The following is a 27,799-nucleotide window of genomic DNA, read 5'->3' on the forward strand; positions in this document are numbered from 1 at the left end:
CGATGAATTCTTGTATTCGTTTCCAAGCTTTTTGTGCTATAGCGAATAGCAATTCAGTCATAGTCATGTCATAAGTAGGTCTGATTCTAGGAATTGGTGCATTTTATTGGCTATAAAAGCAAAGCTCCTTCAGCATATTGTACAATTAGAGGCCCGCTCTATCATTATGTCTTTTATTTCTCATAACCTCAGAACATCCAGTATCCACCGCCTCGTATTACCTACTTCAAGACGTACATTTGCAATATCATCCATTGCCATGACGTCCACCATCAGCGACGCGATCAAGAAAGATCATCGAGAGATAGAGTCGTATTACGAAAATATCATCAATACCTCAGATGAGACCGAGCAGACGAGATGGCAGAACCAGTTTACATGGGAACTGGCACGGCACTCTATTGGAGAGGAGCTTGTCGTGTATCCGGCCTTTGAGAAGTACGTATCAGGCGGCGTGGACCTAGCCAACAAAGATCGCCAAGAGCATCAATCGGTCGGTATACATGCTAATTATCTTAATAAAATGCCTAACTTTTGATGGATTTAGGTCAAAGAGCAACTGAAGAAGTTCCAGAATTTGAAGCCTTCAGATTCTCAATTCACTCCTACCCTCAAGGCTCTGATGAATGATCTGTCTCAGCATATCAAGGAAGAAGAGACGGACGACTTGCCGAAGCTGGAAGAAGTTGTCTCACAAGAGGACAGTGAGAAATACGCAACGTCTTTTGGAAGAACAAAGATGTTCGTCCCATCTCGTTCTCATCCCAGCGCCCCAGACAAGCCACCGTACGAGACGGTTGTTGGCCTTTTGGCAGCACCGATTGACCATCTTTCCGACATCTTCCGCAAGTGGCCTCATACCTCGGGAATGCCTAATCCATCTACTAAATAGAGCGGCACGAGCAGTGTCGATTGCTTGTACTCGCTATAACAGGCCCTTTCTTATAGTTTGTCAATGAATTGAACGAGTCACAGATGCTGTTTATGTGATGATGCTTTGGTGGGACAAACAATTATTTGCGTTTTCTTTTTCACTCTTACCAAAATTTTCAATAACCTCTACTTAAGTATGTACTTGTTCATCATCGACCAATATGGAGTGGTGTCAATTCCAAGTTCGAACTCCGGCTTATGATGTAAGAACTCACTCATTCCCACAATACTTCCTAATTCCCCCTAAGAAGATTATTGTAATCATTTGTTTGCAATTACAGGAAAGTTCGTGGAAAATTGCATGGGTTTGCTTTCATTATTATTACCATCAAAGGGCTGTATTAAACGTATGCCACGGAAGAGATCTGGCGGCACGGAGAAAACCAGAGTATCATCAACCAACTAATGAGGTACATGATATATCACTTCATATTGCCAATTTAACGCATTTTGTACACAGAGCGTCAGTTTAGCTCCTATATACCCGTGGCATTCGTAGAGTATTGGGGTGAATTTACATGTAATATACTTAGGGAGACTAAGCGAACGAAAAACAATGGTACCAAATTCGGTACCAGGTCACTAACGGTTTACCCTAAAATCTCACGAGTCGAGTATATTTTTTGTTGTCCATCCCGGTAAGGTGTCTGGACCTCCGAGCTTTCGCTTCATAAAACTATGAACTTCAGTTAGACAGGTTGACTCCCCGCCACTTGTATTCATGGGTTCGGCATTATTAGCTGCTAAATTCACACATTCTAAGCACTTGTGCTCGGCGCGCCCCTTCTGGTCTTCCAGTCCAAGGAAGTTGCCAATCAAGGATCCCTATACCATATACTTTGTGGCTCGGAGGGGGCTTTGGAGATTGGGTATATATCAACTGATGGCCAGACCAAGATATATGCCAGTTGCATAATGAATCCCTATTCAGGTGTTTTATATACGCCGAGACTTACCTACATCTTATGCAATAACGGTTTTTCATGGGAGCCCGGCCGAATGGGAACCTAATGCGGTTTATGGTTTAGGGGTTGTAGTGAGGCTTTGCCCCCAATTGCGGTTTTTGGCGGCTTCTAATACAAGTTTATAGTAAAATCCGAGAACAGTTTTCACTCGGAATAAATATATCCTTTTTCTCTCGCGAGGTCGCGTAAAATGTGTTAATTCGCGCTGAATATGCCATCCCGTGCGAACTCACTAAGTTAACGTATCCATATACCTTAATATCTAGGGTTGAACCAGGCTAAGACACAGCATAGGTACTTCTTAAAATTGTTTCTATCGGCTATCTTCAACCAGTATTTCCGGAGAACGTCATATATAAAACATATTTACCTCACTTCTGCTTCCCGTCAAGATCAGAAAACAATTCATAACCAAAGTCTTTGCTCGAGTCATTGAACCGAATCTTCTTGTCAATCGAGTCGATCTTTTCAATATCTTCGGATTCCAATTTGAAGGCGATATCAAAGTTTTGTGTGATCCGCTCTGGCGACTTTGATTTCGGGATGACGGAACGGCCATGTGCGATACCCCAGGCTACGAAAAGTTAATTAGATTTATAATTATTAACTCGGGCAGGTAAGGGGTATAAATACCTAAGGCGACTTGGTTCGAAGTCTTTCCGTACTTCTTCCCGATCTCGACCAAAGTCTCATCATTAACCAGCTGACCATGTGCCTCGCGGGAACCATAGATTTCATTCTGGTTGCCGAATGGCGAATACTGTGTCACATGAATGCCATGCTTCTGGTGGAAGTCGAAGAAATCCTTTTGTTGAAGCCAGGGATGTAGCTCCATCTGGTGCACTGCTGGTTTAATCGTCGCATTGGCAAGAAGACGCTCAACTTCCTGCCGGGAGAAATTAGAAACCCCAATAGCTTTAGCTTTACCGGATTTGACCAGGGCTTCCATTGCTTTATAGGTCTTTGTTTAGTTAGCAGGCAGCCTTGCTGTATAGCTTTGAGACAGGACTTACATCGACGTAATCAATTCCTTCGGTTATCAGATTGCCGTCTTTATCAGAAGGGAATGGATCATCCCCTCGTTTGAAAGAAACAGGCCAGTGCATCAGGAATAGATCAAGGTAGTCCAGATCCAGATCATCCAAGCTATCCTGTAATGCGGGACCAACATCATCAGGATGGTGTTTGTTGTTCCACAGTTTGCTGGTAACAAAGATCTCGCTCCTAGGTATGCCACTTTCCTTTATGGCTTTTCCGACAGCAGGCTCAGTGCCATAGCTATAGGGGTCAACCTAGTTATTCATGTCATACGGTCGAAAACCTTACCATCTTGCCGTATCAATATGGCGATACCCTGCCTGGAGGGCTACAAGAACCGCTGCCTCCTGGGCAGCCTCATCTTGCCAGGTTCCCAGGCCAATGGCAGGGATCTGAGCACCAGTAGAGAGTTTGAAGGTTTTTTGGGCGTTGGAGGCCATTGTCCTACTTTAGATGGGTCGAAAAAATTGAAGTAAACCTCAAGATAAGCTTTCATTGTCAGCTTTATGGACAAACTCTCCAGCTCTTGTGCCCACATTGACGTTATTATGACAGCACTGGAATGACATCACCCTATTTATGTCCTATCGACTTGGGAAGGTTACATTACATCTTATGTTTTTGGAACCCAGTTAAATTCTAGACACCAATAAATAAATAGACTATAAATGTAATACTAGGTGGTCCCTTTGTTCGTCGACTTGCAAGTATTTGCCACTATTTTCCCATATATACAAATCAAATTTAAATTACACCTCTCCTCTGCGCCCTCCTGCCCAATCAGCCCCCATCTGTACTAGTAATATAAGTTCGACGGTCTCTTGAGGAGGTGCAGTTTTCTAATCCTCGTTTAACCGAAAATAACGGAGTGAGCGTAGATGATGTTCGAGCTATTCGTCTGTAGATTAGGACATGGAAATTCCGACAAAAGGAATGCTCGTAATAGCCGGGCCTTATGAAATAAAAGCTAACACTTGAGCTTGTACTTGATGAACAGAATACGAACCTTACTAACTTACCATGTGGCATTCTCGTACTCGACAAGTATAAATCTCGATCGAAGCATGTAGGAATGGCAATTGAATGTCCTTGGGAACCACTCCCCACAGTATTCACGAATATCCGACGATGACGTTATATTATGGGAGTTCTTCGGAGAGGTATGACTCTCGTTTTGTCCACGACCGTCAATTACTAACTAGCATGTGGTAGAGGGCAGAAACCCCCTAGACTTCTCGGACAATCATCTATCTCCCTTGCCTTGTAACTCATAGTCCGGTCAGCGATTCTAGATGTGAAAGCGTGGGTCGTATTCCAGGCATTTAGTGACATTGGAAAGAGAGTCGTTTCTAAGCGTTCCAAGGTCCCATCCACCTTGTAAGCCCACACTAAAAACAACCGCTATCATTGGTCGGGAGAAATTGCCGCTTTCGGTGGAGTAAAGCCGGATTTGGTTGCCCAGAAGCAGGTTTAAGATCTTGCTAACTAATGACTTTTTGGATCTGTCGTCGCTACGTTGAATTAAATAGTCTACGTCGCCCATCCAGAACTCCAATTATGATTGTAAAGCGAAAGATAAAAAGACATTCAATACTATCCAAGGCCAAGCCGTCGGCGAAAGCATAAACATAATACGAGTTGGGTGATATAGCTCAATTGTACATTGCAACAACACGTATAATATATCTCCTTGATTTGAATATCTCGCGTCTCTTATCACATCCTATCGTGTTAGAAAGACACCTCCGCGTTTCGGAAAAAATGCAAGTCCACGTTATGATTAACCTGTGAGACAAAGCGAGGCATCTTAGCGCTAATTATTCCCCACAGGCTCTTAACAACTGCTTTTATTTCCGTGAAGGAATGGTTTTGCGGTGCAACATACATCCAATCTGACCATGAAAACCGGCAAGCGATTGATGGAAATATGCCGCCGAGCTTTCAACCTTCCGATGGCGGATCTGATCAAATGACTCCCCGCATGAGCACTATATCATGCAAGTGCTGCCGAGAGGGCAATGCACAATGCGATAGGCTGATCCCTAACTGCTCATATTGCCTGCGTGAGCAGCTGCTTTGTTTCTATATTGAGCCTGAACATAGTAGGAAATACTGTGGTCGCTGAACTTACATGGTTGATGGCTGTCGTGCCTTATATTGAACGGTTGGAACGGTTGAGAGAAATACATCAAAATTCAATAGGTTGCCTTGGGCGGGGAGCTCGCTTGTTAAAAACGTTACGAACCATAACGCCATTGAATTAAGGGTATGATCGAATACTAAGTCGAGTACTTGGTTGGAACAAGGGTATTTTACCCAAAAAATTATATGACACTTGGTACTAGGTGTCGAGAAATATATATAGATAGACAAATTAGTGGAATTAATTGAATACGTTTTTGATTGTGATATATGCATTTAAAATTGGCAGGTTCGGATAGGTGGCCCACTCGCTAGCGAAATACGTTAGCGGGCTTTGTCATTTTAGTTAAAGAGTTGTCAACAACGGTCATGTATACCATACATTGTTCGCACACCAGCTTTCTGTCAATATTCTCTAGTAGGTAATGCGGTTTTCAAATTTCGATTTCGATTTCGATACTGGCGTAATGAGAGCGTAAAACCGTAAACAGAATAGACATTGCACAAGTGCGTCAGGTAGAAGTTAGAAAATATAAGTGATATACCTTTTAAACGATAGGTGCACCCCAAGTGCTCCGCTTGACTTTCATTATAACAGCATGCTCATTCGAGATATTTGTTTCGGTTTCTTTGAAAAAACCGATACTACGTAGAGATGAAAGGAGCCTAGTTGGTAGGTAAGTATCAAAACAGCCGACCTGGATGTTAAAACCAAGTAGCCTCAGGAAACGAACCTTTCATTATCTGCGCGGACTTCCACAAAAACTGCGTAGGTCCTTTGATCAGACAACCAACAATAGTGGACCACGGAGCTTAAAAAGAGCGCCAAGGTCTTCGGGTCGTTGAAATCGTCGTCCCCAATGAAAAAACGAGTTCCCCGATCCCAGTCCCCAACATCGCCCACTGATAGCCCAAGATGGTCCTCAAGGATCCAGAATATTTCAAAGTAGCCAACTGCCATAGAATCCCAACACGCGAGCGCAGGAAATGATGATTTGCTCGACATGCGAATTTTGAGGTCTTCCAGCTGGACGTCTAGCGAGCCTTTTCGTAGTAAGCTCGTGTGGGTAGAATATTGATTGACCCATCGATGGAAGAGTTTCAGGTCACTCATGAGTTCCGAGTCAAGGCAGAGATTCGGTCCAGTCCAACTGCTTGGTAACTCGGTAGTAGATGGTGCCCTTAGCGAACCTTTGATCGGGACGACAGGTACGCGAAATGTCAAATATTCACCGCCACTAGGAACATATCTAGTATAAAAGACTTCGCCTTGTCTCGGAGCCCTAGGGCGAATTGGGTGCCGAACGTGGTCAGTAAACGTATACTGTGGAGGTATCGGTGGGTAGTACGAAGGCATGAACGTTCCAGAGGTGTGGGGGCCAGCTCCAAACGGAAATCCTACCCCAAAAGAATCCAATGATGACAAAGTGTCTGAACATTTGACTTTGGCAGAACCCTGCGCAGGGCTCAGTGTAAAAAGATAGATTCTCGGATCCAATTGCCAAAAAGCTCGTTGACTGATGAACATATCGCTAAAGGCTTGAGGATCGTCTTGGGAACCGACCGAAGGATCGGCAGTCGCGAGTAGGCCCATTCTTTCAAGTTTTTGCATCCTGTCCTTTCCTTGCAAAATGCCATCATTACTCAGTTTCAGCACCCACTCGCCCGTGGCACGGGCGAGTTCTGGCAATTCATTTTCACCGTATACTGGAACATGAGGACTTGGCGCGTGTTCTTGAAAATACCAAAGAAATGTAGCCCACAATATCATAGCGACTTGTCTAGTGATAGCACTCTCAGGCTTCACGTCTCCTGCCGATGGCATAGAGATAGATGAAAGGTGCAACACATCTGTCTGCAAAGTAGGTGCAGTGAACTGAGAGGAGGATTGGCTGCAAGGAGATGGCTGATTGTCGGCTAGAGAAGCTTTGCCTTCAGCTGCGGCCTCTGTGCAGAGAATTATCCGCCACTCGGGAGGAAATGAACCATACAGATTATGGTCGGCGACAGTGAACTTGAAGCCTTCGAACGAGGGACGGACGTCGATCCGCTGTCCGTTAGGCATGAAGAGTCGATTGTACTTCATCGTATCAAGGAAATCCCAAATGCCTAGGAATATCGGTTTAAGGTCTGCAAACTCGCGGCGCTTGACTGACAATCTTGATGACGAGACGGCTGCGTCAGAATAGATTGCCACATGACCAGGTGACTTCCACTGCTGGGATAGGCAACCCGCAGGTGTAACGGAACTGGTGATTAGGGTAGGCTTGCAAAACGCGCCCATTCACTTTTTTGGGATATTTATGTTAATTTATTGCTTCATGCAAATTATTTTCGTCGTTGAATATCAAGAATATCAAGAGATAACCCGCCTACTGTGGTCAGTTGTCGACGAAGATGGGGATATTAAAATACCCTGTTCCCACCATGTACTCGGCTCAGTATTCGATACTAAGCATACACTGAGTGCTCACTGAGTAATCACTGTAATCACTGTAATCACTCTGTGAGCAGGACCCTGAGCGCCCTCAATAAAGTGGCGGCATTCCGATCGGGAAAATCCCGACCGCGGCCTAAAATCCGGTATATACCGTAACAATTTGGAGGTATAACTGCAAATGGAGGCGGTCAATGCTTGTCCTCGATGTGGATCTCGTGACTGGACTGGACGTTCTCTCCGCATTTCCCTCCCACTTCATGTCTAGACTGCAATCCTCGACTATTATTCTTCGGACTTGGATCTAAGAGCAAAAGAGACTTGAAAATCATCATGGCAGCAGAGCTGACGTCCACCAAGCTCAATCCAGAGAGTCACATCATTCTGGTAACAATTACTCCGCACCTCCGTGATGAAGCGGGTCCTAATTGAGGTGCTTACGCAGGACCAACCACTTCTTCGACTACCACATGAACTTGCCCGCAGGAATTTTAAAACCGTTCAACGAGTCGTCGAGCGAGAAAAAGAATATGTTATCCCCGCACTCAAAGAGACCGCGTCCGCCTCACTCTCCAACACCCAAACGCCCGATCAGACTCTCGCTGCACTCGACGCAATGATATCCAGAATGCAAGGTCTCAAAAGGAAAATGGAAAGTCTACAGGAGGAGGAGAAGAAAATCCACAACCAATCTCGCAAGCGCATTCAGCACTTGGAGACCCTGCACAAGATCCCGAGTCTAGCCGATGTCAAGTACGACCAGTGGTCAAGGGTACGGCTGGACCGCTTACTCGTTGACCACATGCTGCGCTCAGGTTACTCTGAAAGTGCAAAGCAGCTGGCCCAGGATAGGGGAGTGGAGGATCTCGTGGATCTCGGTGTATTCACGCAGTGTCAACGGGTTGTGGATAGCTTGCGGCGCGGGGAAACCAAGGAGGCATTGCAGTGGTGCGGAGAGAATAAGGCTGCACTGAAGAAGAGCCAGGTACGCTGAAACCAACTTATGCTGTCTTGAATCCCAGCTAATTCAACATCCATAAAGCATAATCTTGAATTCGAACTCCGGTTGCAGCAATATATCGAGATGGTCAGGACACAAGACAAGTCCAAGAAGCTCGAGGCAATAATTCATGCGAAGAAATACCTCATACCTAACCACCAATCTCAGAATTCTGAGATTATGCGCGCCGCAGGATTACTGGTTTTCACACAAGACACAAGAGCCGAGCCTTACAAAGTAAGATAAACATTCATTTTTGATTAGTAGAGTTTCTACTGACGCAGTACAGTCTCTTTTTGCGCTGAGCCGCTGGAAGTATCTCGCACAGCTTTTCATTCAGACTCACCATGAGCTACTTTCATTACCATCACAACCATTATTACATATTGCACTTTCTGCAGGACTCTCCGCTCTCAAAACACCTCTATGCCATTCAGCATTTACATCATCTAGCTCAAACTCACAGTCAACGTCGACATCTGTCTGTCCTATCTGCTCAACTGAACTGAATGAGCTTGCACGCAAAATGCCATACGCCCACCACTCAAAGAGTTACGTGGAAAGCGACCCGATAGTTCTACCAAACGGCCGAGTCTACGGGAAGCAAAGGCTAATCGAGATCAGCAGGAAGATGGGATCAGTGGAACCAGGCAACGTCAAAGACCCAACGACAGGAGAGATTTTCCAAGAGAGCGAGATGAAGAAAGTGTACATAATGTGAACTCGGGCAGAAGGATGAAGCAAGCTAAGCTACAACTCAGTTTATATAGTTCTATCCTTAAGCATGATAGTATACATTTCAGCCTTTACTCGGTATCACTAGAATCATCATCATCTCTGCTCCTCTTCTTCCCTCCCTTTTTGGTTGGCTCCTTCTGCTTCACTTCAAAGACATACATCCGAGCCTCCCGATCCTCCCCTCTCCATCCTCCGCGCTCCCCATCCTTCCCTTCAATATGTCCCGCCGTTCTCGCATGCGAATACCCCTCATAAGACGTCCAAGGAAATCGGAAACTAGTCACAACCACCAGTCCTGCATGTCTCGCCAAATCCCTAATATTCCAAAGCGTATACGGCTCCCCCTCAAACAGAGTGACAAGAATCTGACCAGGCCCAACCCGGAACCCCTTCCCGGTAGTATCATCGTCTTTCCCGAGCTCCTCACCCTCTCCTCCTCCATCATCCTCATCCTCATCTTCCTCTTCACTCTCCTCCCCATCAGCATACACCCACTCATCATCATCAGCATCCATAAGCGGCGGCGGCTTCGAAACAAGAGGAACACAAGCCTTAAAGAACGCAACTAGAAGCTCCTGATTCGCTCGAACCTGTCGGTTCACGTCCGTAGAGAGTCCGCCCACATGCGGGAAATTGAAACAGATCACATCCCACGGCCCGCCGGGCTGGTACGGTGGTCCTGCTGGCTCGTTCTGCTGGTACCACGCTGGTCTCTTGCGCTCGCGGCGGGCGAATCCTGTGCGGAGTTCCTTGCCGCCGCCTGCTGGAGTGCCGAGTTTGCGCGCGTCCACGGAGAAGATGACTTTAGGGCTTTGCTGGTTGGGGTTGAGGTTGGTTGAGTTTTGATCTTCGGATTTTCTCTCTTCTGGCTGCTCTTCGGTCTCGCTGCTTGCTGGTTTTGGCTTTGATGATGCGCTCAGGATATCTGAGATGTTCTGAGGAGTTTGCGGGTACTTGTTGTACAGCGCTTCCTTGGAATCGTAGCATGTGGCGCATAGGTTGCGGCACTTGTATTGCTTTGCCAGAGAACGGGCGAATGAGAAGTCACCTGGTTGGTGTTAGAATTTATGCTTTCCAGATATAGTAGACAAATTGGGGTTGAAGGATGTTGCATGTTCTTGTTATTATACAAGAATGCATGTTGGTTCAATCGCACATGTCAAAGTGAAACCGCAGCTCTAGACATGAACTCCGCGAGAAAATATGTGCATCGAAATTGATTGCAACACAAATTCTTGCATAAAGTGAAGAACGCAGAGGCATTATGTAAATTAAAATAGAAGGAAAAACTCACCTTCACCAATCAAGAGGATGCGATCCTTCCTCAGAAATGGCACGATAGGTCTCTGGTTTGCTTGAATAGAAGCTTTCTTAGGTGCATTGGCATTGCCATTACCCTGCTTTTGCCCATTGCCATGCTGCTGTCCTTTGGCAGGGTTGGAAGATGGGCCGGATGGTTTGCCTGGCCCGCGAGGACGTGGCGGAGGGGCACTTTTGGCCTTTTTATTATTGCGAGGCATGGTTGAAGGGAAAAGGAAGTGAGTTCTCTTTCAAAAAGTCGTATGAAATTGTATGAATTGAATATGGAGCCGTCACTGCTGGGGTCTGCGGCTGGAAGATGAGGCGGAAGAAAATTGACCCGGATAATCCAATATCCGAAGTATACAATGTCCTCGTCTTCACTTTTCTTTATCCTACTATTTTCAAATTCCTCCCACTCGTGAGCTTTTAGCTTGCACTTATTTCCTTCAGAAGCTATCTGAAATGAAGTATACCGAGAAAATAATCTGAAATCTGGTTCTAGCGCCGTGGAAACACTAGAAACGAGAGTAGGATATCCTACCGTGTGATCGAAGCCCCAGAGACCGATTGAAGAGGAATTACATTGAGTTAAGTGCCATAGAAAACTAGTATTATCTTTGTCTAGGGCAGCTGTGTCCATCTGAAAGACCCTCTTGGTCCCGATCGAGTGCTCGCAAAGATAAGCAGTATTTTTCCAGTGTTTAACCTCGCCATTGCCTCTACCAGTCCAAGCCCACTAAATGAGGGAAATGATATTGACCCAGAGGTCCCTGGTAGTCTATAATATCATAGCATTAGTACAAACTAATCAAACATAAGTGGAGAAGAACCAACCCAATGCAGTTTCTTGATCTTTGGCGAACAATAAGCACATGCCCGGGACCATCGAGATTGCATGACCAGCACCATTTGAGACACTCTCGCTGGTTGGGTATTGCGATTAGCCTGACTATCATCCCTTCAGGAAATCACCCAGTCTAGCAATGCGAAAAAGGTAAGCTTTGGATATGGGTAGCCCACAGTCCATTGCCGCCACAACCTGGATATCTGCTAAGTGCACGACCCACACAATAATATTCTAGGTGGGAAAGGAGATCATGTCTCACCGAGTATCTTCCATGGTCGTAGGAAATAGCTCAGGATTCCTAACAATTCACGCAAATGGGCTTAAATTTCCCTTTCCCCTCTTCGCCTTGGTCTCTCTACACTTGGTGTAAATCACAAACAGCTTTCTCCGTATAGTTGGTCAAGCTTGTTGTACTACAACCAGGATTTGGCCATTCGCGCAAACACCCCAACTGCACCACAAAGCTTTTGTCAGGATCCAAGCTGCCAGAAATTGCCGAACCAGAGCGATAACTTCCGGAAGCGCATTCTGATATTGGGTCTAGGCAACACAATACCCGCGGTCATTATTTTCCCACCTGTAAAACGCCTGTAGTTGGTTCCGGGATTTATGCGGTGGGAATTGGACGTGTAATGAAAAGCCAGGCTAGGAGCAGAAGAAGGCACTAAGAGGAGGTATGACCATCCCTGGAGCAAGGTGGACTAGCTGTAGGATAGATTTTTGGTGTCACCACCTGTCCCTATGGTTTATAAAGATGGATTAGAATGTCCAAGATGCTCTGATGCATTTTGGAGATGGGTGAGGAAATTTGACGTGGGAACTGGTTCTGGTAGCAAGGCGAAAGGGAAGAGAGAGATGATGGTAGGAGGGATATGTGAGAAGACAAATTGAGATTTTATACTGAACTTTGGTAACTCGTGACAACAAACAAGGAACTTCCAAATTTGGAAACAACGACTGTCTTGTCGACAAACCCCCCAGAGGTGCCCGGCAACTTCTAAGTACAAGACCTTGGAAAATATAGAAACCAGAAAGATAAATCATATTAGTTATCGAAAGACACGTTCTATTAGAGAGAAAAGAACAGATCGCGGCATAGCTATATACATCAAAACAAAACAGGCAAGGATAAATGCTATAGCCGCATGTCAAAACAAGGGGAGAATTACTAAATCATACTGTAGACCAAAAGCAGGGGGGCCGGGAGAAACCGCCAAAAAAACACGAAGCAGTTTCCCTTCCATAAATGTAAGGCGAGGGGAGGGGGGAAATAACAGAAAAGAAGAGAAAGAGATCAAACACCAACACCGACCAAAGTGATCGCAGGATTTTCCCCATCAGACCAGACAAGACCCTTGAATTCGGCTGCAATGAAACGTGAATCATAATGTCACATGCAAAGGAGTACCGTAGACGCGGTTGACTTTTTTGATATGCACTGACCAGTCAGATGCATATTGTCATTCCAAGCCTTTTAAGAGCGCAACGAGTCTCTCATGCTCTGGCTGCTGGCACTGACTGGTGTAGGGAGAACACCGGTGCGGGGCTTGGAGTTCTGCTTGATCTTGGCCACGGCGTAGACAATACCGCTGACGAAGCCAACAGCGATGGCGGAAACACTGGGGAAAGTGACTGGTGCATCGAAGAAGATGAGACCGGACACGGCAATGGGTAGCTTGTTGAGAGCGCCAACCATGGAGTATGTGGTGGAGGAGGTAGTGCGGACACACCATGCGGATGTGTACGAGATGAAGACAGAGGAAGCACCGGACAGAACCATGGCAAAGAAGATACCGTCACGATTGCTCTCGGGGAAGTTGCGGGCGAGGTTAGCGGATGACCAGTCCTCGACCAGCAGGGTGAGAACAATCAAAACGGGGATCGACAGGAGATTGTTGTAGAACATGGCTGGAGAGAAAGTCAAATTAGTAAACATTTTGAAACAAGGCTGGAAAGAACCACATACTGTCGAAATCCTTGAAGTTGGTCAGCTTGATGCGCTTGCGCATGCCCAGGACATAGGACGAGGTGCACAGGCAGTTGATCAACATCCAGACGTATCCAGCGTTCAGGGTGGAGACCTTGCTGGAGGTGTCACCGGTGCTCTCCACAGCATGCTTGATATCAGCCCAGGCCGCAATGAGCGAGCTGAAAACCATCAGACCGAAGGAGAACAGAGTGAGGTTAGTGACCGAGCCACCGAACCAGAGAACCTCTCCATAGGCGATCAGGATAATGGTCAAGTTCTTGAAGATAGTGTAAACGGGGATTGAAAGGAACTGAAGAGCCTTGGAGCCAGTGTAGATCATGCCGATCAGTAGGAGCGTAATCGGGAACCCTGATATGGAATCTTGTCAGCTGCCACATCTCTCGGCTTGTAATAATCGAAGTACATACACTTTCTGGCCTCATCGGTGTTGAAATCACGGTAGGTGATAAGACCCATGGACTTGCATGTTTGAATTGCAACAATGCAGACCAAAGACTGGCGATATTAGCAATTCGCCTTGGATCAAGAACTGAAAAAGCCACCACATACCTGGACACAGAGCAAGAGGAAGTTCAGATTGAAATCCAAACCCGACAGAACATACTTGTTCATCACGGTCATCATAATCGACGAACCGCAGTATGCCAAAACGGGAAGAGCGGGGTTGTTGGAGATGCTCGGACTGGCGCGGAGCGAGGGAGTCGGCGGCGGCGCAGCCTCGAACTCCTTGTTCCCTTGGTCGAGCTTGTTCATTTCGACGGTGTAGTCGTCGGATTTCTTGTCTTCGGCCATGTTGAGTGAGTGGTCGCGGATAGGGGCGTTATCGGCTGTTCTGTTGAAAGGGGGAGGGACCGAAATGACAGATGGCACCCAGAATATATCCAGGGGAGTCGAGGAACAAAAGGAGGTTGTTCGAGAAGGTGACCAAGTAGAAAAAAAAAAACCGCCAAAGGAGATTTGACAACAACAGATTTCGCGGCCGGAAACAGGAACGTCGTTACCTAAGCAGGGCAGTTAGGGGGTGCTGAGTCAGGATTTTTATTTATAGAGTGAAACATCGGATGCACTATTGGAATACAATATACGGAGTATATTAGCAGTCAATTGATACAACATACTTGTTGGTTAGGGCATGGAAATACTCAATTAGGACAATTGACAGTACACATATGTAGCTGGTAGTCGTACGTTTATACTTATGTAGTATGGGTATATGCATAAGCGTGAATTATTCCAAGGTTCTATGAGGCTAAAGAATATGCACAAAATTGTCCCACTAACCAAAAGAACAAGAAATAAAGAAACTCATACCTCACTCCAATTTTAGACTATCAAAAAAACCAGAAACCAAATCCATAAAGCTGTTCACGCGTAGACGACTCCGTACCGAGTCCATATACCAGTGGAGCTCCCGACTTTCCAACTTCAACCCTCCTAACCACACACTCCTTCGAAAATCCCAATCCACACCTTTACATTGGGAAATAGGACTCAAAAGCAAGCCCAAACAGAACAACTCATCTCAATCCCACCCAAAAAAAAAGACAAGAAAAGAAAAACAACCCAATCTCAAATCTACGAACTACCCCCGCACCTCCCCCAAAATGCCCGACTCAGACGACGAAGCCCTCTTCGCTGCCCTCGAAAACGAAGATGACACCCTCTATCGCGACCAACGCATCCACCAACTAAACGCCGAGCTCGCAGCCACAAAAAACAACCACTCCGCACGCGCAACAAGCGGCACCACAGGCCTACTCCAAAACGAAGTCTACCCGACACTCTCGTCAGACCAGTCCGTGCTGGACTTCACAACACGCACAAGCAGATGTCTGGTGCACTTTGCGCACCCTGATTTCGCGCGGTGCGCGGTTATGGATATGAAGCTTGGTGAGCTGGCGAGTGTGCACTACGAGGTTTCGTTTGCGCGGGTGGATGTGCGTAACACGCCGTTTATTGCGCAGAAACTTGGGATTAAGGTTTTGCCTTGTGTTATTGGGTTTAAGGATGGGGTTGGACTTGATCGGGTTGTTGGGTTTGAGGGACTTGATGCTAGGGGCTTTGATGGGGTTGAAGGGTTTGATGTCAGGGTTTTGGAGAAGAGGTTGGTTTTCAAAGGGATTCTTTTGGCAGTGAAGATCGGGGGTGGGGATGAGGATGATGATGTGAGGGAGGAGGAGGATAGTGATGACGGTGCTGGTGGGAGAGGATTTGGGAGGAAGAAACGTGGGATTCGGGATTCTAATCCCAATGTGAGAAACCGTGGTGACGATGACGATGACGATTGGGATTAAGAGTTCTTTTTGCTTGGAAGTTTATACCCGTGGGGAAAGAGTATTGGGACGTTGATTCATGATTTCTGTATATTAACGGATTGATGACCTATATTGATGTTCATAGTTGGATGTTTAGTAGCATATCCATGGCATATTATCCATATATACCGAGCCTGATACAAGCTCTAAGCTAGCCACCGAGACACCTTGGAGGTCTCCACTGGGACTATGCATATGCCCTCCCTCCCTCCCGGGGAACAAGTCTTGTGGAACTTGAGGTTGGAAGATTGGAGAATCAAAATAAATGGGATTGTAGCCAGACACGAAAGAACAAAGCAGACTGTCATCATAGAATTACAGACAAAAAAATATCAAAGACCGTAAACACAGAGCCATCTCGACGGCAAAGGAAAACCAAAACGAAAAGGCAAAAGCGGAAGCGGAGCAAAACAGCACCCTAGAGTTACAACAAATGCCGCGAAACTGAGGCTAGAAGAAGAACAGGGGGGAATTCTATACATAGAAGCAGAAGTAGAAACAGAAGCAGAAGCAGAAGCAGAACGTTGTCGAACATCCATAAGTTCCACATTGACGCCGGATGCCCTTGAAAAACCGAGACTCGAGAGAAAACAGCAGTGTCCGGACTCAAAAAGCAAGGCATATTCTAAATAGCCACGTTCTTCATTTCGCCGAGGACCTCCGATTCAGTGGCGGCTGAGGACTCCGCAGAGTCAGATTTCTCAATCTTATCGATTTTCTCGGCCTTGTCGGAGTCCTTAAGTTCATTGGGCTTGGGGAACCCTTCATTCTCCTTATTGGAGATTTGCGGGGTTACAACCTCCATAAGATCTTCAGCCTGAGGCTCCTTGTTGTTTTCCTTCGCGTCTTCGGAGATTGTGGGTCCTACAGTGACAGCGGGACTTGTTGTCTCCTCAGTCACGCGTGCAAGAGGACTGGACACGCCAAATGGCGTCTTGGGGCTCTGAGCATTTCCACCCTTGGAGAAACGGTGTGGCGAACGGCCCCGTTCTTCAGCGCGTGTGGGGCTGCCGTAGGGGGACTCACGACTACTGGACCGGTTTCCTGAAGCGTTCACACCCAGACCGTTGGGTACAGGGCCCTTCCGACGAGGTACACGGCGGCCATACTTCTGATCCGTCCTCCAGCGCAGAATATCCAGGTATGGGGGCTCTACATTTTGGTTCTTGAATGGTTTCAGCTTCAGCTCATCCGTCTGCTCGTCAACAATGACGTGGCCGCTGCATAGATCATCGGCGAGAGTCGCGAGGAATCCAGCCCACGACCGAGCAACGACGTATTTACAGTCGTAATCCCGGCCGAAAATAATCACCTGGCCCCATTTTCCAGCGGGGCCAGGTGCCAGATCAATGGCCAGGTTGTTGCCGCCCCAATCACGGGCGAGGGGAATCCAAGCGGGGTGTGCGTAGGATTTCTGAACTGCACCGGGAGGCTGGGAGTCCTGACGCTCGAGCAGCTCTGCTTGCCACATTTGAGACGAGGGCTGCTGAGACGGACCGGCCGCGGAGGAGCTTGCTGCAGAGCTGGGTGCGGGTGGGTTTTGCATCGTAGTTGCGTTGCTGAGATATTCGTCGTTGACCTTTTTCCAGTTCCGCCATTCCTGAACGATCTCTTCGCAGTCGAGCAGCATGGCGCTGAAGATGACACCGGTAGGTTGGCCGCCGCGTTCTTGGCCATCATGGACCATTAACGATTCCCGCACCTCTAATGGTAGACTGCAGTCGAGTTCATGCTCCAATTCATTAATGTCATTCTGGGTACATCCTTCACCAAGCTGGTCAAGGAGTTCCTCATAATTGCTTTCTAACCATCGTTCGATCTTCCTCCAGGAGTGAGCGACCGGCGGTGGTGGCGGTGCTCCATCGTGGAAACTTTGCATCTGAATTTCTGGCGCCCCCTCGCCTTGTTCGTTCGATCGCCTCTTCTGAGATGCGACCGACCTCATCCCTGGTGAGTAGGGTTGGGTGGGAGAGCCCAAGTCATCGGGGGAGGCATTCCACTCGGATGCATGTGCACTTGCAGATCCTTTTGTAGGCTCGTCATCGTAGGGGTTGGAGAGGTCCGGACGAGACTCGATTGCGCTGGTTGCGATAGATGTGAGCGGTTCGTGACGGCTTTGGCTGAGAGGAACGTGTCTCCCGGTACGGTAGGGGGAGTCGTGGGAGGCATGACGGTCATAGGAGGTCATGGTATGCCAAAAGGAACGCCATGTCGAACTCAACCTGCATCACGTCAGTGGACATGAACATTGTCTTGATATCCAGATCTAGACATCCAGAGATAAACAAACATATTCGCCATGGTGTCACAGTAGAGAAGGGGAGGGAAAAAAAAAACGGGCGTAGGGGGGTTAAAACCGAGATTCAGGTCGCGAGATCGGTCATTGGAGACAGGGGAAAACGTGTCCCGACGCGGGGATAATGAAAACTAGAGTATTCAAAATTCAGAAGAGGAAAAGGAGATTATTGAAAATGTGAAGATGTGAAGATGTGGTAGGGGCAACCTTGGGAAGTCCAGAATCCAGAATTAGGTAAGGAAGGAGAAAAGGTGGAGGGGGGAGAAAGAGGGTTTTGGGCTTTTTAATTTCCTTGGAAACACAAGACTCTCAAAAGGCTTGATTAATATGATATGATCCTCTTCTACAATCTAGAAACTGTTCGGCTTCAATTGTTATGATATGATTATATTTCATCCCACCCCCTGGCCGCATCCAGCCAGGCCTCGACGTGTGGTATGTAGATCCTTTTTGATATGATGTCGACAACCCATCATAAGCTTTTGAATGCGAAAATGGGGTATTCTTGCCAAGTATGTGTGTTGTATTGTACTGCATCCAGTCAATACATGTCTTCCAGGCGACATACAATTACAAGCGTATCTGAATGCCATTATCCAAACCCTTACAGCAAAAGCAGTTCGAGTTAAGCTTCCTCGGAAGATCTGTGAAATGGAAGACCCCAGCTCCCGATATGTGGCAAGGTATGTAGGTAAAAAGAAGTATACAGAAACAGGAACACGGAATCGGACATCCTGGAGTGCCGAGTTCGGGCTCCGTTTACTCCGTACTTCCCCTAACAATCTATGTTGTATATGTTGCATACGGTGTACGTAGTACAGAGCACGGCGAAATTGGTAGAAAATTAGCGCCAGGTGAGTGGATCTCGGAGAAAGGACTGTGGCTGGCAAATAGGAGTCAATAGGGTTAATAGGGGGAGAAGTCCACGTCCCAACAAAAAAATAGGAAGTATTATGCGATGTACAATATAGGACATTTAACATATGTTGCACATGTATTAAGCCTGCGAACCAAACCGTTCAGTGATTCCACGATGTAGATCCTTATTATTGAAAAACTCTTTATATTCCAAGTCTAAAATATACTTGGAAACCCCCCCGGGGGATATTAGGATCAGCACTGGGCTCTTATAGGCTTGGCTCCACATTAGAATAAGGAAACCTTCCAATTTTGATTCGTTTCAACGGTGTGGCTAGTTCAGGCTTGGTGCGATATACATCTTGGCGTTCAGGAACTTGGGCGGTAGGACCTTTGTTATTCCTTCAGCTCTACATTTACACCGATGACAATTCTCTCTCCTATACCCGAAATACAAACACATCCTGTACTGACGGAGCATTTAAACTGTTATATCAACTTGCGGAAATCTGTATCTGTATATTTATACATATGTACTCCATGGTCATTTCAAGTTAATCTACAGTAGACAAGGTCAGGTCTCACAGAAGACAAAATGTTTCGACACGATTCAATCCTTCCGATGGCGCTAAGCCTAGTATAGACTAGCGTATTTTAAGGTATTAAGGAGTGATTTCGATCGATCCTGTAACTGCATCCGCAGGACAGAGCTTATTTGAAGGACTACAAGCAGGTTCTTGATAACCAGAATGCCTTTTCTTGTTAATGCACACCTTACACGCCCTCGTAATACTCTCGATTTTGGCTATACCCTTCCCAAAATCTTCACCAAGCTTACGTCTCACCTTAGCAGCCTTATTGACTTTGACAGCGTCCGTAAGCGCATCTGCGCTGAGAATATAACCAAAAATGAGAAATGGTGCGGAGGAAGGATCATCCACAACAGAATAAATATCCATACCCACCAAACTCACTTCACCAACCAAGGCGATAAACCGCCCGATGCTAGCAAGCGTTAATGGCGCCGATGACCACGCCGCCGATAGGAATGAGGGAGAGGGGGGCCGAGAGGAAGAGCAGAATATGTCGCTTGCGGTTTCGTGTCAATTTCTCCCGTTGTGTTAACGACTTCCTACATCAACGTGATGACCTGGTGAATCACTAGAATGCGCGCTGACAGAGCATTGACCATCGCCAAACCGGTCCTGGGTCCTGCTGCGGCGTGCATCGATGCGCTGTGATATGACGGCTATTTTGAGGGCCCCTGCGCAAGTCTTCGAATCCATATCGGCAAGTACAATGGAGACTCCGTCATCTTACATTTCGTGGACAAGTTGACGGAACTGTGCATTGGCAGTAGGGCAGTAAGCAGCTGTATTACCCTCCGTTGAGGGTATAAGGGTTGATATTGTCTTTTTTTCCCCATGTCATCGCCGGCGAGCAGTCTGTTGATCGGAGATCTCATGCGTTGTCCCGTGTTTACTATGTCGACTTCTAGATGCAATCGTTCGTCAGCGTTGATGAACACTACATTGGGACCATGATTTAGAGATCCTTGCGCAGCCGCTTTGACTTGGTCGATTGTATCACCCGAGTGGGCTTCAACCTCCTGCAAGTAATTGCCAGTGTATGAATATATGACTTAAATAAGGTAGGAAGGCTGAATACGTTGCCAAACATACCACGGTTTGTCTCGGTCTCTACCATGTCTACCTCCCAATCATCGAACCGTAAACCGTCACGCAGACGTTTGCGTATTCGTTGCCGCTGGCTAACAGAAGACCCTAGGTAATAGAGGGCCCGAGGGACATGATTTGTAGCGGTACATTGTTATCTCTTTGCTAAATGGCAGTGTGGTGTTGAAAGAACAGATGGCGGGCATGGTAAGCATGGCTATGAGAGTGTTCTACAACGAGGGCAAAAGCTTGAGACACCCACAGCAACTAAAAGAAAGGGACTTAATTCGCGTCATGGTGAGATCCCCAAGAGTGCGAGGTTCCTATGAGCGGATATCTTTCTCCTGGTCAAACTCTACTATCATATACTACTTTTTTTCCACAAAGCCCTTGGAACAATTTAATTGTATCTGTTACCACCTTACCATTCCCTCACTGTGAACGTATTCTGACGTATTTCGACCTCTCGTTCCTATCACAAACTACGTCCACTTTAGAACTGTAGCGCACGGGTCTAGCATCTAGGCTCATTAGCTAGAAAGCTATCAAGATCGCTGGCTGTGGTCATTGGCCATGTGCCAATATTATTTGAACCCCAAGAGTTACACCCTTATCGTTTCCGTAATACGCTGCTCTATCATGTTGGGAACCAAAAATGGCGCCACGCATGGAGTTGTCTACTTTTGTACTGGTGCCTACAGTACTAGCTCTACTATCAGGAGTACCGACATGAGGACATCAAGACATCCCATATCCCGTCTCCCGAGCTGTATAGATGAAAGATTTGATAGATGTTCCCTTTTTCTATTACCAGAAGTCAAAAAATGAAGCATCTATTTGTCCCCTGAAATGGTGTCATCCGCAGGGGGGGGATTGTTAGTTGTTATCTTCACTTGCGGCTTGTCCAGCTTGTCCAGTTATAAAGGAAGACGTGCAACCCATGTTGGATGTCATGTTGGATAAAGAGTCCATGGGTGAAAATTGCGGTCGGGGCGGTTCGGTTAGTCATTACGCTAGTTTATATTGCATCTCCACCAGACACAAAGCTGCATTGTTGTGAAACAATACGCTGTAAATTTAATGTAAAGAGTGTTCTCAAAACCGGCAGTAGGATGAATTCTACCCAATATATTGCCGGTAATGCTCATCTGGCTTAGGTCCTGGATGTCTCGGTCCTGCCACAACTGGCAACATGTGTAGATCTTCCAGTATCCTCGTATTTTGAGTTGACTTTGAATTTGTAGAAGAAAGGGTATAATACATCCATGAATATACATAGAAACGAAAATGAGCCCCACAGTAAGACGTTAACCCTGACCTCTCCTTCCACGGCCCCTTCGGCGGTATCCGCCACGAGGTCTCCCTGGACCCGGCCATAAGCCCACCATTTTACGATCTCCCTCCGATTCCACATATGGCGCATCCCTATACGCCTCTCCAAGGTCTAATTCTTGGAAGGGGGGCGACGGTCGTATCGATGGATCCGCCAAGCATATATTCAGCTGGAGATTCTCCACTAAAGAAGGTATAACATCGCCTTCGAGCTCGAATCCAATTTTGACGATGGTTATATCACGCACAAGAACGACATCCTCCTGAAACATGTGATCTATCTCCTGGACTAGCATGGCCATAGACCATGTATCCATCACATCAGGTCTACAATAAGGGAAATCGTCCGGTGATTTAGCGTTCGGAACTTGATTGCTCAATATCGCACGCGCATTCAAAGCGCGTGTATATTTTAGAATGTGCCCGTGCAACTCCTGCGCGAGGCAATCGTGGGTGCAGATTCCTCAAAGCACGCATAACCGTGCCACTTAATTCGTCAGATCATCGGGGACGCATTTGCCTCGGATGGCTGCTAGATTCTCTCCAGCATAATTCAACCCATATAGTCAGCGGTGGGATGTCATGCCGAGGACTGATAAGACTCAGAGATCGAGACTACCTACGACGTAGGTTACCCTGGGAGGCTGTCTTCGATTTTTCATCTCTCTTAGCGCCTGGTAATAGTCGTACGGATAAGCTGGGGTTTACCATACAGGCATTAGTGGACTAGTACAGATATAGTGCCCAAGACAGCCCCCACTAGTCTTGGCAAGGGTCTCACAGGAACCCCTGGAAGCTGACAAGAGAGGTAAGACTGAATCTCGTACCGCTACGTGTGGCCCGATACCTCATTCTTTCACGATACTATACTAAAAAGCCACTACAGCTATATTAATGAGTGAGAAGCAAGCGAATATGATACTCAAATTCCGATGGTATAAAATACTATAATGGGATAATGGTCGCGCGACCTCTTTCCCGCTTGGTTCGTGTTGACTATATAAGCCTCACTGAATTAGGTTTAGCGTGGGGCTGAGGGTCTCTGGACCAAGACAATGTAATCTAATATGATACTAGGTGCTCACCTACATAGGTACATCCCCAAAACCGAGAAGTATTATCTCCTGCAGCTAAATACTATCAAACTCGGCAGTCTTACCTCCTGTCCGCAAATACCACAAGCAGATATGTGAATTCCACTTGTCTGGATTAAGTATATCCGAACAATTGCGTTTAAAGGGCCTTGGGGGCCAAGTGAGATCTTAGTAATGAACAGCCCCCTCCTCGGTTGTACATTAGCGTCAGCGCAGGTGGAGAAGGGTAGAGACACAAAATCAATAAATCCGAGTAGCTCGTGACTCTTTTCTTCCCATCCCATTCTTTGTATTGTCCTGGCTTACAGCATTCAAAACACACATCACAATGAATCTCAACGGACTATCCTGGCCTACCAAGCACCTTCACACGGCCACTAGAAACGGATCAACATGGGGCTATGTCATTTATCGCACTACATATACTCCCCATTCCAACGCCGCATTCCTCCGAATTATCGATCTTCTCAACTCCTACATGAAACATGGATTATACTCTGAATGCGTCTCGGGAAACAATACCTCAACCAATACAGATCTCAATTCATACCACGAGATCTGGGCTCAGCACCGTTCAATCATCATGAACCATCCAAAATTTGAAGGAGCATCGATGGACTCTATTCGCGCTCATTTCCGACGCTGGGTCGATGTACAGGAGGATCAAGGTCTCTCTACCCAATATAACATGTGTATGGTGATCGATGAAGAGTCTCTACAGACATTGTTGGATGCTCCGTCGCCCCAAGAGTGCTCCGATGAAAAGGTCATCGATCCGATGCGATATGTGAAAGTTATACCACTGCTTCCGGATAGCGATGATGAGTTTGATGGATTTATGGGTGGATAGGGAGCTTTTTCATACAGTTGAAGATGGCAACTATAGTGACAAAGGGCCATTTGGTTATCTATCGAGGGCTGTTACATATGTACCTATACGTACCATTTTTCCTCTGCCGGGTGGGGCTTTCCTATCTTAGCTGCCGCCGCTTTTATGAGGGCGCTCAGAGTCAGGCTCTCTGAGTAAATTTCGGCCCGGGCTCAGACTCAGTGAGCGGCTCAGAGCCATCTATTGAGCACTCAGTCCACGCTCAGTCCATACCCAAAGAAGCCCTTTGCCCCACAATTCTGTTTATTTGCGAACTACTTTTTGATGGCCATCATTTCTCACCGTAAGAGCCTACTTTTTGAGGTGCACGATCTTCCGATTTCGTTCCCCTCTCAAATTATAACGCACTAGAGCACGATGACGCAAATTGGAAGGCACGGAGTTCATCTATCAAGGGGCGACGCAAGAGAAAAGTCTTCGGTCATATCAAATTACTAAATAATAAATTAGAATTATTTCCCTACTCCAAGCCTCCAAGATAGCTTTCTCTGTTTTCCACCTCATTCTTTCAGCTCCTCGGCCATTTTTTTTGCATTATATAGGAAATTTAACTGGCCATGGGTAGAAAACAATTCTTTGCTCAACAAGATAAGATCGCCAAAGAGAAGCGCCACAAACAACTATAAGAGAGCAGCTACATTTTTGGGGCTCATGTAGATAAGGATTCTATCCGAGAGAAAGATAAAAGGATACCTAAGACCAAGAGGATGTACTGCTATACTGTTAACCTTTGGATGAAGTGAGTTGACATTCACTTATATATAAGAAATACCTAGCGAATGAGTTACTTACTTGCTTTTAGGTTCGTTGAATAGGAACGAATCGAGGGCTACAAAATAGGGCCAGGCTATGCGATTCCAGACCATACACTTATTAAAGAATTCCTTCGGTAGTACAGTCATTCAGCGCGAGGGAAAAAAAAAGTAAAAATGGACGGCTAGTGATGATATCGGTTCTTAATTATGCGGAGAGGCTATTTGGTGGATTTGAAGAAAAATTGCAAATTAAGATTGTGTTAGAAGACCGGAAAGAGATATCTAGTGTAAGCCCCTATATAGATTTTACTTCCCGTGTTCCGGAATAGAAGCCAAACTAACTACGGCATAGTGGGTAAAGAGAACATTGACAGAAAACGAAGGAAAGATTGAGAATGTCGAGGATCCAGCCCATAGCTTTACTAGGAAGGATTTTCTCCGAGTGATATCCTCTATGTGGCGAGCGGATCATCGCCAGTTTATGCCCGGATTGCTTAAGGCTATCATCACGCTAGCTCTTCAACTATATCTTTTCACCGGAGCAAGGATGGGAGCTTTCATACTAGCTCACGAGGATAGAAATGAAAAAGGTCTAAGATACGAGGTGAGAGCATTTAAACCAATCCAGCGCCTGTCGGAATTAGGTTTTCCGAATCAAGAAGAGTATGGACAGACCTCGCCAGAGTCCAGCGTTGGACACCCCCTATGTATGAAATACCTTATAATTACCCTGTAATTAGACGGGTCTGGACAACCCCCAAGAAAAAGCCCAAAAAAGGTGTCCAACGCTGGACTCTGGCGAGGTCTAAGTATGGAGGTATAGCTGATTTCGAAAATTACTAGTTATCTCTCTTTAAAATACGAGAAAGCGCGTTATTTAGATAATTTATAAATTAAAGAAGTTCAATTAGAAAGCAGTAATATTCTTATACAACTACTATAATACTAGATTCTAACTTTGAACTTTATATACCTAGTAGAAGGTTATAATACAGCGATTACAGAGGCCGCCTAAGATGGGCTTTAACGGGGGCTTTATAGGCCCCCACTAATGGGCTGTGGGTTGGGTCGGGTTTCGAAGGTAGGGCCCATAGCCCAGTACGGGTCAGGCTTTGGGCCGGAAGTCCGGGCCCATTTATGGGCTTTGCGGAAGCCTACTTGGAACATGTATATCAAACCCTTGATGTAATATGAATTCTCTTCAATAACCAACCATGTCTTTCTTCCAGGCCGTATGTAAGGAGACATTCGAACACCATATGACTCTTTTCTTATCTCCTTGGTCAGACGGTATGTAAATTGGATAAAGAAAGCACAAATGGCTTGGTCAGCGGTCCTCGGGACAACCTATATACAAATATTTATTCTGACTTGGTCGGAGATGCGCGTCTCAAATATATATTTCGGCAATAGTGGTATTATGGTCTTGGTCGCGAATTGATACAACCATATAAAAACGAGCAAGGAGGTGGTGTTAGCAAAAACACGGAGTCAGCTCTCGACATAGGATCCTACCCCGATTGTATGGCAAAGATGGGGCGGCGTGTTCGTCTGCCCACTCGACTATTTTGTTAAACTTGCGAAATTTGTGCTGAATACTAAAGTCAGGGTAGATGCCAAACTTTTCTACCCAGTTCATAGTAACTATTCCCACATCACCAGCACAGGAACAAAACATTTAAAATGCGAAGGGCTAAAGGTTCTAAATGAGCGATATTATAATTCTGAAGGTATAAAACGAAATCATAGATCGAAACCGTTAAATTCAAAGCGCTAAAAACACGGCGACGGAACAGATACTTCTCGACATATCTATCACTTTCCCTTAACTAGCTGCTCATGCCACGCGGTTCGTACAGCAAGCCATCTGCCAAGTGACTATATAATAAAATTGCCACGGAATATGCGCTACAGGCTCGAGTCCCAGACAGCGAGAATCTCATCGGCAACCAGCTGAGGCTCAGTCGCCATAACTGAATGTCCACTGTTGGTGGCCTGGACAAAGCGACTGTTACCCGACAAACTCAGCTGCTGCATCTGCAGCTCACGGTCGAAAACGTCAAAGCGATTCTGGAGAAATTCGTCCATCTCCTGGAAATGCTCTTTGGTACCGCAGTCACCTTCCTGGGCAGCAGTGCGCAGACGTTGAAAGTCGCGACGTGAATCACCTCGAATAACAGTGACCGGTCGCATGCCCAGCGGACGCGTATCCAACTGATGCTTCTCCCCCAAATCAATGGAGCTTTGGAGTATAAGTGCAGCCTCTTTGTCCGTGGTGCTCGCCGCGGTCGGGACGCTTCCGTCTGTCGCAATGCGGTCCAGCTCTTCCTGGGTCCAGGAATTTTCACGGAACAACCCAATAACATCGGAGTAGTCTCGTTCGCCGCACAGTGCTTGCATGGCAGAGAAGGGCACGCGAAGCTTAGGGTGTGTATTCTCCTGGTTGGTATCTACCAACACCATCCCGGCTATCGCTTCGGCATCTGCAGCAGCTAGAAATTCACGCGCGATGATTCCGCCGTAGGAGTGAGCGACGACGATGTATGGCGGACTTATCTTCGCGGCTCGGAGAACATCAAGTAACTCTGCCGCCAAGTTGGCTGCATTGCGTGGCGTTTTCGATTCCGGGCTGTTTCCGTACCCAGCACGATCATAGGCGTAGCTGCGGATGCGAGGGTCTAACAGTCGTTGCACGGCTGTCCATTGTGCACCGCTGACGCCCAGTCCTGACTCGAAAATAACAACTGGATGGTTGGCGGATCGAGGGGCCCCTTTAGCTATTATGAACAATCGGGTCCCGTTAGGACTTTCCACAACATCCTCTCGAGCCTCACATGACTCCCAAGTGTTCTCGTAAGTCATGGTGAAATTATTGGATATGACTTGATGGAAGGCGTGTGTTACTAGGGCAAGGAGGGGCTGGATACGGAGTACTCCGTAGTTCCTTTTCAATTTCCCCGCAGAAGCAACCAGTGGCACCACCGTACAACAAAGAGCATATGCAGTGGTGCCACTACTATCCCCTTGGCCAAGTTATCTCCAAGGTTAACTTATGGAATTCCTATCTTTTAGTCAATAAAAATCGGTATATCATGCGTTCATTATTTGTGTAAAGACCAAGAGCTTCTTCATGGAAAATGTGGAAGCGAATTTTAAACCCAGTTAGTTTCTATCCATGTTTGTAACTAGTTA

At 46.5% G+C, this 27,799-nt stretch overlaps 11 protein-coding genes across 11 annotated transcripts; 4 read left to right on the top strand and 7 right to left on the bottom strand.

Moving 5' to 3' along the window:
• Positions 1-259: 259 nt before the first annotated feature.
• N7537_005116 (uncharacterized protein) lies at positions 260-892 on the top strand (the record flags this gene model as incomplete). The annotated part of the gene is made up of 2 exons (XM_056896173.1): positions 260-493; positions 548-892. The coding sequence occupies 2 exons, from the start codon at positions 260-262 to the stop codon at positions 890-892; spliced, it is 579 nt and encodes a 192-aa protein (XP_056755921.1).
• Positions 893-2,269: 1,377 nt separating this feature from the next.
• On the bottom strand, positions 2,270-3,376 carry N7537_005117 (aldo/keto reductase; the record flags this gene model as incomplete). The annotated part of the gene is made up of 4 exons (XM_056896174.1): positions 2,270-2,472; positions 2,532-2,859; positions 2,912-3,176; positions 3,225-3,376. 4 exons carry the CDS (start codon positions 3,374-3,376, stop codon positions 2,270-2,272), a joined length of 948 nt encoding a protein of 315 aa, XP_056755922.1.
• Positions 3,377-5,799: 2,423 nt separating this feature from the next.
• Positions 5,800-7,362, bottom strand: N7537_005118 (uncharacterized protein; the record flags this gene model as incomplete). Its single annotated transcript, XM_056896175.1, has 1 exon — positions 5,800-7,362. The coding sequence occupies one exon, from the start codon at positions 7,360-7,362 to the stop codon at positions 5,800-5,802; it is 1,563 nt and encodes a 520-aa protein (XP_056755923.1).
• Positions 7,363-7,927: 565 nt separating this feature from the next.
• Positions 7,928-9,236, top strand: N7537_005119 (FYV10 family protein; the record flags this gene model as incomplete). The annotated part of the gene is made up of 3 exons (XM_056896176.1): positions 7,928-8,500; positions 8,558-8,752; positions 8,805-9,236. 3 exons carry the CDS (start codon positions 7,928-7,930, stop codon positions 9,234-9,236), a joined length of 1,200 nt encoding a protein of 399 aa, XP_056755924.1.
• Positions 9,237-9,321: 85 nt separating this feature from the next.
• N7537_005120 (25S rRNA (uracil2634-N3)-methyltransferase) lies at positions 9,322-10,773 on the bottom strand (the record flags this gene model as incomplete). The annotated part of the gene is made up of 2 exons (XM_056896177.1): positions 9,322-10,301; positions 10,548-10,773. The coding sequence occupies 2 exons, from the start codon at positions 10,771-10,773 to the stop codon at positions 9,322-9,324; spliced, it is 1,206 nt and encodes a 401-aa protein (XP_056755925.1).
• A 208-nt stretch (positions 10,774-10,981) lies between these two features.
• Positions 10,982-11,441, bottom strand: N7537_005121 (uncharacterized protein; the record flags this gene model as incomplete). The annotated part of the gene is made up of 3 exons (XM_056896178.1): positions 10,982-11,008; positions 11,097-11,291; positions 11,370-11,441. The coding sequence occupies 3 exons, from the start codon at positions 11,439-11,441 to the stop codon at positions 10,982-10,984; spliced, it is 294 nt and encodes a 97-aa protein (XP_056755926.1).
• Positions 11,442-12,876: 1,435 nt separating this feature from the next.
• On the bottom strand, positions 12,877-14,313 carry gmtA (GDP-mannose transporter; the record flags this gene model as incomplete). Its single annotated transcript, XM_056896179.1, has 4 exons — positions 13,942-14,313; positions 13,800-13,887; positions 13,369-13,740; positions 12,877-13,310 (listed from the first exon to the last, which is right to left on the bottom strand). Exons 1-4 carry the CDS (start codon positions 14,182-14,184, stop codon positions 12,877-12,879), a joined length of 1,137 nt encoding a protein of 378 aa, XP_056755927.1. The 5' UTR covers positions 14,185-14,313.
• Positions 14,314-14,996: 683 nt separating this feature from the next.
• On the top strand, positions 14,997-15,686 carry N7537_005123 (uncharacterized protein; the record flags this gene model as incomplete). The annotated part of the gene is made up of 1 exon (XM_056896180.1): positions 14,997-15,686. One exon carries the CDS (start codon positions 14,997-14,999, stop codon positions 15,684-15,686), a length of 690 nt encoding a protein of 229 aa, XP_056755928.1.
• Positions 15,687-16,332: 646 nt separating this feature from the next.
• N7537_005124 (SMI1/KNR4 family protein) lies at positions 16,333-18,008 on the bottom strand (the record flags this gene model as incomplete). The annotated part of the gene is made up of 2 exons (XM_056896181.1): positions 16,333-17,929; positions 17,998-18,008. 2 exons carry the CDS (start codon positions 18,006-18,008, stop codon positions 16,333-16,335), a joined length of 1,608 nt encoding a protein of 535 aa, XP_056755929.1.
• A 5,283-nt stretch (positions 18,009-23,291) lies between these two features.
• N7537_005125 (uncharacterized protein) lies at positions 23,292-23,813 on the top strand (the record flags this gene model as incomplete). Its single annotated transcript, XM_056896182.1, has 1 exon — positions 23,292-23,813. One exon carries the CDS (start codon positions 23,292-23,294, stop codon positions 23,811-23,813), a length of 522 nt encoding a protein of 173 aa, XP_056755930.1.
• Positions 23,814-26,515: 2,702 nt separating this feature from the next.
• Positions 26,516-27,469, bottom strand: N7537_005126 (alpha/beta fold hydrolase; the record flags this gene model as incomplete). Its single annotated transcript, XM_056896183.1, has 1 exon — positions 26,516-27,469. The coding sequence occupies one exon, from the start codon at positions 27,467-27,469 to the stop codon at positions 26,516-26,518; it is 954 nt and encodes a 317-aa protein (XP_056755931.1).
• Positions 27,470-27,799: the final 330 nt, after the last annotated feature.

The sequence above is a fragment of the Penicillium hordei genome (assembly GCF_028827395.1).
Source record: "Penicillium hordei strain IBT 12815 chromosome Unknown utg000002l_segment0_segment0, whole genome shotgun sequence".
NCBI lineage: Eukaryota > Fungi > Ascomycota > Eurotiomycetes > Eurotiales > Aspergillaceae > Penicillium > Penicillium hordei.